The sequence below is a fragment of the Aricia agestis genome, chromosome 6, assembly GCF_905147365.1.
Source record: "Aricia agestis chromosome 6, ilAriAges1.1, whole genome shotgun sequence".
Classification (NCBI taxonomy): domain Eukaryota; kingdom Metazoa; phylum Arthropoda; class Insecta; order Lepidoptera; family Lycaenidae; genus Aricia; species Aricia agestis.
This window is the reverse complement of record NC_056411.1, coordinates 19,030,578-19,043,717: the sequence shown is the minus strand read 5'-3', so window position 1 is coordinate 19,043,717 and position 13,140 is coordinate 19,030,578. Positions and strand designations below refer to the sequence as shown.

General features: G+C 38.4%; 1 protein-coding gene across 1 annotated transcript; it reads left to right on the top strand.

Annotated features, from left to right (window-relative positions):
- The first annotated feature begins 1,663 nt into the window (after window positions 1-1,663).
- Window positions 1,664-13,140, top strand: LOC121728338. Its single transcript, XM_042116498.1, has 7 exons — window positions 1,664-2,172; window positions 6,496-6,978; window positions 7,093-7,653; window positions 8,218-8,679; window positions 8,868-9,407; window positions 11,797-12,381; window positions 12,721-13,140. Exons 1-7 carry the CDS (start codon window positions 1,828-1,830, stop codon window positions 13,039-13,041), a joined length of 3,297 nt encoding a protein of 1,098 aa, XP_041972432.1. The 5' UTR covers window positions 1,664-1,827; the 3' UTR covers window positions 13,042-13,140.

The window sequence follows — 13,140 nt, the reverse complement described above, 5'->3', positions numbered from 1 at the left end:
CATAATATTTCAATTTTTACAATGATACAGCGATTGATTTTCTTCAAAAGTTTCCACTTATTTTTAACATACATCATACGATAACTTAGCAATCGATCATCAATGATCAATCATCATTCATCACGTTGAGTTTGTGTGGGTGGCTGGTGAAACGTAGTTTACTACTACTTGTTAAATGTTACCACTTAGTCCACTTACCTATTGGCTATAGCCTATAGTTATAGGTAGTACTTATTAGTTATCCTTATCACTTATCCATAATTCCATACTAATGTTTCTGTGTGTCTTCACGCCCAAACCGCTGAACTGATTTTGATGACACCGTGGTCCGTGTTCGGAACGGAAGCCACCTGGTCAAGGCTTACGTGTACACATCTAGGAGTTTAGTTAGACTAGACAACTGTAACTACTTAGTTATGACTTATATACAAGGTCTAACAAAACTACCGTAAGTGATTTATGCGATATAAGTACCTAGTGTAAATATTTGTGCTTGCTGCTTTGTAGGCTCTAGCCTCTAGCAGTAGTAGCTAAATAATTAAGTAACGTACTATGTAAGTAAGTAAGTTTGTAGAATAATGATTAAGTACCTGTATTATATTTTGTAGTTGTAACATCTGACGGTGAGGGGTTGTCTAAGCTTAAGTAAATGTAAGAACGACATTACTCATCTAACCGACTCCGTACTGCGGCTCTCAGGCAGGTGTCATTATTCCCTCTTAATAATTGATTGGCAACAAACAGTAAAAATAAACAGCCGCGGCGAAGTGCACGGAGCGGCAACGTCGCACGATCGATCGCGCGGCGCGCCCGGGACCACTGCGTGAAAGGCGTTTAAAAAGTTTCCTTCATGCTTCTGAGTTCTTCTAGTGTACTAAAGTAAAATTAATGCTTTTGCCGAAACCCGTTCGGCAACTGTATTTTAAATCAGCTTTTTAATTTAATGCAACATTAATTATCTTATTGTTTGTCAATCAATGTTTGACAGTAAACTTAAGATTTTATTATGTAGTCTTGTAGATGTATCCACCTATCTATTGTTTGTCAGGCAAATGAGTAGCTGTTGATAAGTCACATTTCTACCAAACTATCAGCTGTTTATTCTATATTTGTTATGTTGGCAATAAACGCCAATTGCCATCCAACAAATAGCCCAACAGCCAGCACGCAAGAAATAAAAAACCTCCTAAGCACTGCTGCTCCTAACTGATCCTAACGGTAAACTTTAAAACATAATGAATTTTCAGGTTGGACTAGGCAAGCTGTGAGTGTATGTACCTACCTACTATATCCACTTCACATCATTTTAGCAAGGCATATTATATAAAATATAAATAAAGACCAGCAAATATATTCAGCAACACGAATTTGAGCTTCGCCTCGCAGACGGCAGAACGTGTTTTGTTTGTGAAACGCGTTGGCACTTGGCAGTTAATAGCACTTAGCACAGTACAACACAGTAAACTGTAAAGTTACATGGACGCAGCGCGAGCTAGACATTAAGCCTATTCGGCTATTTCATTTGAAAAGTATTCGATTTATTTAGGTACTTTACTGAAAAACAACATTAACTAGATTAACTAGATTAGGCATATCTGCAAAACACGGCTATCTAAGATACTTATTTCAAAAATACACTGTACTATCGTACACTACTGTACGATAGTACACTGTGACGTTGGCATCCTCGGCGCACACACACGCGCCAACCGTTCACACAGAGGCGAATTGGCCGGCAAATGTTCGCCGCAGCCCGCGCCGCGCCAGTCGCGCACACGTGTTTGTGCACGGACAACGCGTTGCACGCCGCGCTGCACCACGGCCAACATGGACTGGTCGAACGAGATTATACTCAAGTTCATCCAAGCCTACGGCGAGTACCCGTGTTTGTGGGACCCCACGCACCCCCATCGCACCAACAGATTCCGTCGCACGGAGGCCTGGCACGCGATCAAGAAGGAGCTCGGCGATGTGTGCACGGTGGACGATTTGAGGAAGAAGAAGGAGTCTCTGATGACCTCGTACAGGTTTTACAAGTCGAAAGTGATGAAATCGGAGCCGGACGCCCGCGCCAGGTTCGAGCCGACCTGGTTCGCGTACTCCGCCATGGACGCGTTTCTGGGCTGGATCTACGAGACCAGCCCTACGCCGTCTATGCAGACTGTGTATGAGGTATGTGCTAGTTTTTATGGACTGCCTAGATCTTACCATATTAAATTTATTGCTTATTAAAAAAATGGTGATGTACCTAATAGAATAATTACAGCTGTAAAGCTATTCTCGTATTGCGAATCCTGTCCGTAGTGGTTATTGACCCCTGTTAAATAACTTATAAAATTTCATCGTTTTCTATACAAACCGCGAATCGCGATTGACAATTATAAAGTGAGTACGGTAGTGACAAATGTTTTTAGTTTAAGGACTTGTACACACTCGATGAGAAGTGAATACCTTTGAATCATTTCGAACTCATAAAAAGTTGAGATTATCATTCTAAGAGGTACCAAGAGGTTTTCCGATAATTTCTGTAATTTAGTCTTTGTAAGAGTTTTAATTTTTTTATAAGGATAACTGATCACAGTGCGAGCATTTTTCACATAGCTCCCAGACTAAAAAGTTCAATGACCGCTGCGGATAACTTATTTCATTTTCACTGTAGTAGCAGGCAGTAGATTTTTCACTTATAAAAAATATAGCTGCTCGGCAAGAAAAGTGTCTTAAATAAAATATAATATTATAGTTATCAGTTATCACAGTTTAACACACAAAAGGTGAATTTGAGATTATATTATATCAATATTCATTGATATTGTAATAAAGTAAGTACTTACAGATAATAAGTATTCAATTTTTAGGAAAATTACTTAAATACGTAAGTACTTAATTTTTTATTTAAAGTGACTTTCAAAGTAAATATTAGCCTGGGAAGTGGGATGATTAATGAGATAAGGTCTCTATGTCTCTTATTTAGGGAATTACATAATATTACTGTTTTACGGTATGAAAAAATAAACTTAAGAGGATACAACAGGGGCTAGAGAAATGAAAAAAAAGTACGTGTAATATCTATAGCTGTCTCCCTTACCTCAAGCCTATACCGCAGAACGCGATAGAGACAACTGCAGAAAATCCAGAAAATCAACGATTCGTTGTCCCCTGATTCCTTCTCCAAAACTTAACCGATTTATGTACTTTTTTCATTAAAGTCTAAAGATTAAAAAAAGGCTTGAGCTGTGTTCCTATGTTTTGCTTTTTTTGTATAATCTAGCCAAATCTGTTTTCTGGACGTTTGAACACAGCGGAAAATCTGGCCATTTTTTTGGGTTTTTGAACGTTCATATCTTATTAAATAATTAAATTATGAAAAAAAAAGAAAACATAGGGACATTGTATTAGTGGCCGTAGATATTCAGGAAAAAAATTATAACTCTACTAGCATTATCCAGGGAGGAAACAGGGGACAACGTTTGTATGGAAAAAAGGGCGGTGTGGAATCCTCTTAAGGCCGGGTGCCATCGAAATTCTCATACATACGTAATACCAAAATCATTTTCTCATACGAAAATAATTAACATGTTTGAGTTATTTTTCAGCTTAAAATAGTAATTACCTATAGAGGTTCCTACACATAAAAATCAGTAAAGCCGTTTCGGAGGCGTACGGTAACTAACATTGTGACACGAGGATTTTATATACTTACTTTATGACCTTGGCCATTGCGGATGGTAAAGTAAAAAATAAACGCAATCGTAAAAATTATCTATATCTATCTAATATCAGGAACACGATTCTCAAGCCTCGGATGTCGTATAACGTATTACATTCGCCTTTTCGCAGGCCGTCTCACTCTCGCGTAAGACAGGATGTGCGCACTCGACGCACTCGAAAGGCACAGGGCTGTAGCTAGAGTCAAATTTGAGGTAGGGCAGCGTCGGTTACAGGTAGGGCGGAAGCAAAAAAAATCGGTCAAGTGCGAGTCGGATTCGTGCACGAAGGGTTTCGTACCGTTATAGATAAAAAATAGGCCAAAATTGTGTTTTTTGTAATTGAGCCCCCTTTAAATATAAATGTTATTTTAATTGTATTATTAATTAATTAAGTGATTTCGCAAAAATGTCCAGTGCCTACTGTTGCCATTAATATCAATATGCAGCAAAAAAGGCCAAAAAGCACGAATCCTTAAATATTGATTTTATTTTGTTTTTAGTATTTGTTGTTTTGATTTATCTCTAGGTCAATGATGTATTCAATTCATTCAATAGTTATTCTTAGATACTTAAAAAAATTCTGTGACAAAGCATGAACACTATATCTAAGAACTACATATTATTAAATCCTCAATTACGAAGAACAAGCGAACAATATGGTTAAACTTCTGGATGTAGCGATCCACGTGTGAGTGAGAGTGAGGAAATAATAATTAATTGTTGGGTTGGGTGATACGAGTCAATAGATACGACTAAAAATATATTTAGATTATTATTGTTTCTGCAAACTTATTAAAATAATAATTAATAATAAAATAACATAAAATATTTAAAACAGCTGAATTCTACGATTCGCCATATTATTAAAAATGCGAAGAACTTCGTTCAGATCAACTTTTTTTGTTCTTTTTTTTTCAAAGGCCAGAAATACCATACCAGCCATTCTTTCGTGACCCATTGACAGTCTTTGAGGCCTATTAATTGCAGTTAAAGTTGAAAACGTGGACTCGCACACTGCAGTACTACATCTTTTTTTTCATTAAGATTATAATTAAATGGACGCATCGCTTCATGTAATCGTGATTCAAATGCCATCTATACACAGAACAAAGAATTATTATCGACGACTTCTGTGGCCCAATGGTTGGGCGTGTGGCAGCTTAATCCGGGGGTCGCGGGTTCGAATCCTGCCAACGGAACAAAAAGTTTTTAAAGGTATAATAAAAATCTTAACTATATAATGTATAGTTTATATAAGAATAAAGTATATTTCTGTTGTCTAATACCTGTAATGCAAGTCCTTTAGGTCTTCCTTTTTAGGGTTCCGTACCCAAAGGGTAAAAACGGGACCCTATTACTGAGACTTCGATGTCTGTCCGTCTGTCCGTCTGTTTCCAGGCTGTAACTCAAGAACGGTAATAGCTAGAGAAATGAAATTTTCACAGATTATGTATTTCTGTTGCCGCTATAACAACAAATACTAAAAACAAAATAAATTAAATATTTAAGGAGGGCTCCCATACAACAAACGTGATTTTTCTAACATTTTTTGCTTAACTATCAATGATGACAACAGGTAGGCACTTGAAATTTTCACAAAGGCCTTAATAATATATGTAATTTAATAAATAATAATAAAAGTAAAAAAAAAATTTAAGGGTTAGGTAGGTAGGTAGGTCCCATACTATTTTTGCTCTATAACGGTACGTGCGCGGTATAACCCTTCGTGCGCGGGTCCGACTCGCACTTGGCCGATTATTGGTATTTTTAAGGTAGGGCATTGTGATTTTAAGGTAGGGCATTGCCCCACTATGCCCCCCCCCTAGCTACGGCCCTGGAAAGGCAACGATCGAAACTTAAGGTGACGCCGCGTTAAAGTAAAATATCGTTTTGGATCGGCCTCTCATAGAAAACAAGAAATGGAACAGCAAGAAATGGAAAGGGCGTAAGCGTCAAAATGGTTTTTGTCGCGTACAATGATGAAAAACTCAAAGCAGATATTATGTTACTACCGCGCGCGTTGTGAAGATTCAAATACGGCCCATTTGGGCCGTCTGTTGTTTAGTCTGCATCGAGCGCAGTCACGAACGTGCCGCGTCTTGTCTTACCTAAATAAATTGAAAATGACGTCGTGCGCGTTTCGAAAATGTACCAATTATGACTCAAAAAAAAACACATGGAATCTCTTACCACATTTCTTGATTGCAATAAATACCTCGATTATTTACATTTTCAATTATTTTTTCGAACAATCTGGAAAAATCGAATTTTCGTCATAGCTCAGGCGAAGAAAGAGACAGCGATACGATTCGACGTTTAAAAATAGAACTATCTCTTTTATATAAATGGTTTTTCGTATCCTTTGTTTCACTTATCTGTCATATTTGTCAATGTTTGCAATTTTGAATTTGAAAATAGTATGGACGTAACAGATCTGTATAAGTAGAATATCGGTCGCGTTGTCAGCCGGCTCGATTCGAGCCTTCAAACTGGCTCGATGCGAGCCTTCGAGCTGTGAGCTTTGCGGTCCACACGGTGGTTTTTGCTCGATTTCGAATAAAACTATCGAACAAAACCGTATGTGAGTACTTAGCATTAGCTTTAGTCATTGTTGAGAAAAATCGATATCGCTGCAGCCAAATTATCATGGCGTCACCTTAAGAACAAGACAAACTCAAAAGTTTTTAGGTGTACTGCTAATATACGTTATGCAAAGCGTCCGAATATGCTCCATGTATGCAGTAATTCTCTAATATTTAAATATTTTATCTATTGTTCTTAATTTTAGAACAGTGGATACCAAACGGTAAACTCCGACTATCAAGAGGTATGTGCTGATTCGAGCGGTCAGGGCGCATCTAAGGACATAAAAAAGGAGCCCAAATCTAACCAAGTCAAAACAGAACATAAATATAAGCCCGCAGCGCAGTCCTCTCAAAGTAAAATGAATTGGACGTACGAAAATACAATCAAATTTCTCAAACTTTACCGGAGGAACTCCTGTCTATGGGACCCCTCGCATCCCGATAACGCCCTCGTACAATGTCGCAATAAAGCCTGGAACGCGATAAGCAAGGAGCTGGGAGATCTATGCCCAATAGAAGAGTTGAAAAAGAAAAAGGAGATCCTGATAGGAACGTACAGAAGGTATAAGAGAAATGAATTGAAGTCGAATTCGAATAACCCGCCGGACTGGTTCGCCTATTCGCTCATTGATAGTTTTCTAGCTCCGATATACAAGTATCCTCGGGCTTTCATGATGAGGATTGAGGTATAGTATTACTCGTCTCGGGTAACCGACTTGTTTCAAAGTATACATTATTTTTATCAGTCAGACGTGACCGACACCTTAACGTAAGTATGTAATTAACACTCCTCATTACAGAATCAGAATAAAAATCGCAGTACATGCTCGAGTTCGGACGAGGAAGATACGAAAAGGAAACAAAATTTCGCAAGCACGATTCCAATAAAAACAGAGTACCTCGAAGAAATGCCACCACAGATCGATATAGAATTCGTGAACTATGAAAACAACGACCAGAACGATACGGAATATGAGCAACCCGTCGTCCACTCCACTGACCCTCAAATCGATGGATGGCCGAACGAAAATGTTATCAAATTTCTTCAACTATACCAAAAGCATCCGTGCTTGTGGGACCCCCTGAACCGTAACCGAAAAAATAAACTACATCGAAACAAAGCCTGGCTCGCTATAAAAAAAGGGCTGGACGACCTATATACGGTGGAGGAGTTGAAAAAGAAAAAGGAAATTTTGATGTTCGCTTACAGGCGATGCCAGAAGATGATAACAGAGAAGAGGTCGACTGATAGTGATTACCAGCCGACTTGGTTCGCCTATGAGGCTATGGATGGTTTTCTAGGATCGATGGTCACGACGGCTACGTGTCCCGACAGTCCTGAAGCTTCTATGAGTGCAGAGGTATGCTTAGATAGCTTGAGTGAGATAAGGGCTCCCACACAAAACTGCGAATTCGCATCGCATCGTAAAAATCTGCAACAAAACTCATACTAAAAATAACATTAGCTTTGTCCACATTGTGCCTTTTTCTGTTCGTCAAGGGCATGCGTTATAACTTATAGCGCAGTCAACAGCGAACGTGAGACATGCTCACGACGCATGCCCTCAGAACTTCAAAAATGACAATATTGGCGTTGCGTTCCTTGACGCATTCAATAATTGAATGCGCCAATATGAAAGTTGATGACGAAATTTGAAGATGAAAGTGCACAGTGTGGACATAGCTATTGCGATGCGATGCGAATTCGCAGTTTTGTGTGGGAGCCCTAAAAGCTTTTGATTGAAGTTGTTCTTGTATTTTCAAAAAAAAAACCTCAAATGCAGCGCACAATACCACAATGAAGTTATGTATCGCACCAAGGCTCCAGTCGAAACTCGAACATAATCTCGCTGATTCAGCGCTAATTTACTCTATATCCAAATGAACTTTAATTAGCTTCATATAATCGATATTCTTATTTTCAGAATAGAGAAACTTCAGACCAAAGCTCCGATGAAGACGATACGAATAACTCCAAAATGGATGCCCAGGACGACCCAGAAGATTTAGATCGTGTCATTAACAGACGTCGCTCTGAAAGTCACGTCGATTGGACGAAAGAAAATATCTTTAAATTTATTCGACTGTTTCAAAGTTTTCCGTGCTTATGGAACCCCATCGATCCCGATTACGCGAATAGACGACACCGAATGAAAGCATGGCTTACGATAAAAAAAGAGTTAGAAGATCGGTTCACAGTAAATGAATTGAGAAGGAGAAAAGATATTTTGTTATTTACTTATAAACGGTGCAAGAAGAACGCTGAAGAGTTGGAGGCAAAGAATTGTGTATACGAGCCGACCTGGTTCGCCTATACTATTATGGACAGTTTTCTGGACTCCATCGACAAGTGTCCCGTGGCTTTTATGAAAACTGATAAAAATGAGGTTTGCCGCTTTTTTGTTTTTTTAAGATGGTGTTAACAATTATTATAATACATCTAACTTAACAAGTGTTACTTAGTCAAAACTAAAACTGTAGCAACGGATATTACTTTTCGTATGTACGAGTATCATTAATATCAACCAAGGGCGTTCTTAAACTTTAATAATCTAATGACCATTCTTGATTTTAGGATAAAGATGACAGTGCAGCCAAATGCTATAACGACGCAGATGTAAAAAGAAATCAAAAATTGTATAAATCGTTGCCGTCACGATGTGAGAATCCACTGGAACCAGCGATAGAAGTGGCAAATGCAGACTTGAATAGCTGCGATGATGATGCACATAATGAGTCAGAAGATGAAAAGGAACTCACTGCTGACACTGAATCTCAAATGGATTGGTCCCGCGAAAACGTTATCAAATTTCTTAAATTATTCCAAAAGTTTCCGTGCCTATGGGATCCCACAAACCACGAGCGTACATTCAGGCAAAGCGTTATAGATGCGTGGGATACGATAAAGAAAGAGATGGGAGACGTGTGTACGGTGGAAGAGCTGAAAAAGAAAAAAGATTCTTTGCTCGCAATGTACAGAAGGTGTAAGAAGAAAGCGATAGAAACAGAGGCGGAGCAGACTTGGTTCGCCTATTCAGTTATAGACGGTTTCCTAGGTTCGATCTACAAGGCTCAGGATGTTCAGAAGACTCAGGCGGTCGCTAATAAGTCCGAGGTATGGGCTTCGCTTGCTAGTCAAAACATGTAACTTATATATTTTCAGCTGTGCATTTTTTATTTTAACCGTTTTACTTTTCCTTGTCCCTCAATTTAACCATATTTTCCATCTCTAACATGGCAGCCGGCAGGTCAAAATTTTCCGGAGCTCGAACATAACTGTACGATGGTTTGTGCGCTCACTGTTTTACTTAAAAATTAAAAACCACTAGTTCGCTATCAAATAAATTTATGAGCTGTGCCGTGAATGAAAGTTCTTATGTAAAATTATAAGTAACTAGCTGTGCCCCGCGGTGTTACCCGCGATTTATTAGGTAAACTAAATTGTGTTTTAATAGGTCAATTAGTTATTTGTAATTAGAGACAAAATGTATTGAGTTTGATCATCAGAAATATCAATTTTTGATAACTGAGAGATGGAAGTTGATTATCCTGTCATATGTTATTGTTTTTAACCGACTTCTAAAACTAAGGAGATATAATAGATAGTACATTATATTTTATATTCAGATGCGATTTTTTAATGATTTATGATTAACTTTGCTGTTTCTGAAACGATTTCCAACTTTTCGCAGTGTAAAGGACTGTGAGACGGAGGACGGGACGGACGGAGGGCACATCTATACTAATATTATAAAGCTGAAGACTTTGTTTGTACGAACGCGCTAATCTCATTAACTACTGATCCAATTAAAAGAAAATCTTAAACCATTTATCCAGGAAGGCTTTATTAGAGTGCATCAAGAGTTTCCAATAAATTCATTTTTATAATTTATTACTAAGTTTGTTTGTACTTTGTAAAAAGGACAATTTCAACTTTCAGCAGTAACGACGCGATACCATTTCGTTAAAAGCATTAAATTCAGGAGGGGTCGGGGGATTTGGGGGGGCGCAGCCCCCCGCAAGCAGGAGACAGGACGAAAGCCTATTAATCAATTTCAAAAATTTAAAATAACACCTCCTCTATTTCGGAAGTCAGTTAAAAATGTTAACCATTTGTTAGTCCAGGATATCAGCTAACAGCTTGTAAATTTTTGTCGAAATCGGCTCACAAACATCGGAGTAATCGTTGAACAAAAAAAATCACACGAAAACGAACATAACATCTCCTCCAATTTGAAAGTCGGTTAAAAATGTAGCCTATGTGTTAATCCAGGATGTCAGCTACCTCCTTGTAAAATTTTGTTGAAATCGGTCCAACCGTTTAAGCGTCAAGAAGTAACAAACATACAAACTCACAAACTCACATACTTTCGGCTTTATAATATTAGTAGGAAGTAGGATTACTTCATTTGTTTGTAAAAAGGATAATTAAAACTCAGCACTAACGACGTGATACCATTTCGTTAAAAGCAATAGCTTCAGGAAGGGTGGGGGGGTTTGGGGGGCGCAGCCCCCCCCAAGCAGGAGACAGGGCGAAAGCCTATTAATAAATAAAAAAAAAAAAAAAATAACACCTCCTCTATTCCGGAAGTCGGTTAAAGTGTTAACTATTTGTTAGTCCAAGATATCAGCTAACAGCTTGTAAATTTTTGTCGAAATCGGCTCACAAACATCGGAGTAATCGTTGAACAAAAAAAATCACATGAAAACGAACATAACATCTCCTCCACTTTGAAAGTCGGTTAAAAATGTAGCCTATGTGTTAATCCAGGATGTCAGCTACCTTCTTGTAAAATTTTGTCGAAATCGGTCCAGCCGTTTAAGCATGGGGAAGTAACAAACATACATACTCACAAACTCACATACTTTCGGCTTTATAATATTAGTAGGATAAGGTCGGATCAGATCATGAGGTCAGTCATTATAAGTAATGACTAATGATATTTATGTTTGTATACGTACATATTTATAATTATTTGTATGCATTCTTTAGTATGTATGTATGTTACTTATAATTTATATATTTATACCCATTTTAAAAAGTTTGCTATTAGCTGTGTATGTAGTCACCTACCATCTATTAATATTTAATAGGTACTGTTACTTTATAGTTTTATAATAAAGGTGGAAGAAATTGTTTGTCGCGATAAGGTCGCTTTTTGCACTTTTTACTGTGATGGCCTATTTTTTTTTAATTCTGGACTCAAACTTTTTGGGCAACCCACTTGCATTAAATTTGTTGACATACGTAATTGAATATAAAAACTTTCCATTAACCAGCTCAGTGGAGGTCCTTCGATGAAGGGATCCTAGGCCATTAGTTACTAAGTTTTGTATGTCATGTTTGTTTTGGTGCAATAAAGTAAAAAAAGAGGTCGGCGACTGCCTCCGAATTTAGAAGCTTGCACAAAGAGTACGTAACAAGTATGCACAATGCACATCATAACATAAATAATTATCAGTTCGTCGCTTCTGATACTAGCCAATAACATTCTTATTTTCAGAATGGACAGCGTGATGCAACAGAGTCGAGCTTCTCTCGAGATCTAGAAGATAGTAATTACTCAATCACCTTCAGTGATGCTGACGAAATAAAAAAGGAAGAAAATTATGTACTCATCGTCTCCGCACCTCCGGAACACGGGAAGAATCCACTCGAGTTGTCGGTAGAATTGGAAGATAGAGTCAACTCCACGTGCGAGGAGCGGAACGACTCGGAAGACGACAGAGCAGCGGCTGCCACTCCGACTCCAATATGCTGGTCGATAAATGACGTTCTCAAATTTATCGAACTGTACAAAGGACAAACGGTGCTATGGAATCCCGACAACCCCAATCGAAGAAGCAAGTATAGTCTGACTGACGCGTGGAATTCTATAAGAAAGGATCTCGATAATCGATGGACCGTGGACGAACTGAAAAGGAAGAAGGAATCCCTGCTAGCGACGTACCGGTCGTTAAAGACGAAAGTAATAAAGTCAGAGTCCTCGGAGTACGTTTTCCAGCCATCCTGGTTCGCCTTCAGCGCTATGGATGACTTTATGGGTTCCATCTACAAATCTTCATCAACATCGAGGTCGAAATCTAAGGTATGGCATATGGTTTATCCGAAAAATACGATGTTCGTATCGATCTTAAACTACTGTACGAGTTATTTAAGCAGTTTTCAAAATAGCTTTTTTATAAAGATTCAAGATGAAGATTTCGCCAACCTTTACCATTACTCTATGAGCCTGATGCAAAAAATGGTTAGCCATTTTTACATTTAGTAATCAATCGAGCACCGAAATTCTGACCCAATGTAATATAATATATTATTATTATTATGAGTTATAAGGCTATAAAAAACGGTAAATTACGGTATCTCTGTAGAGGGTTAATATTCAATTTTATTAATAACGTTACTAATAATTTTATTCTTATTTCAGGATCGGCATAATCGCGACGATTCGAACGACTCCTGCGACAGCGAACCCGAGATAAAGCGGGAGAACTTCGTGAGCATCGTCTCCACATCGGCGCTTAAGAGAAAAAACCCTCTCGAGCTGCCCATAGCAATGGTCGGCGATTCCAAAAAGTCCAAGGGTAGCGAGCAGACCGAGGAGGAAGACGAGTGCTCCCTGTTCGGGAAGCTAGTGACGTCCAAGCTCCGCAAGACCTCCCAAGACCGACGAGACTGGTTGATGCTCAAAATCAACGAGCTCTTCTATAGAGCGAGTCAGGGGAACAATGACAATGCATATGGCTAAACTTACTCAAAATATTTTATCGTTTGTTTAATATTACACTGGTGATTGAAGACGTGTTAATAGTCCAATTAGTATAGTAAGTTCACCTCGGAATTCGAG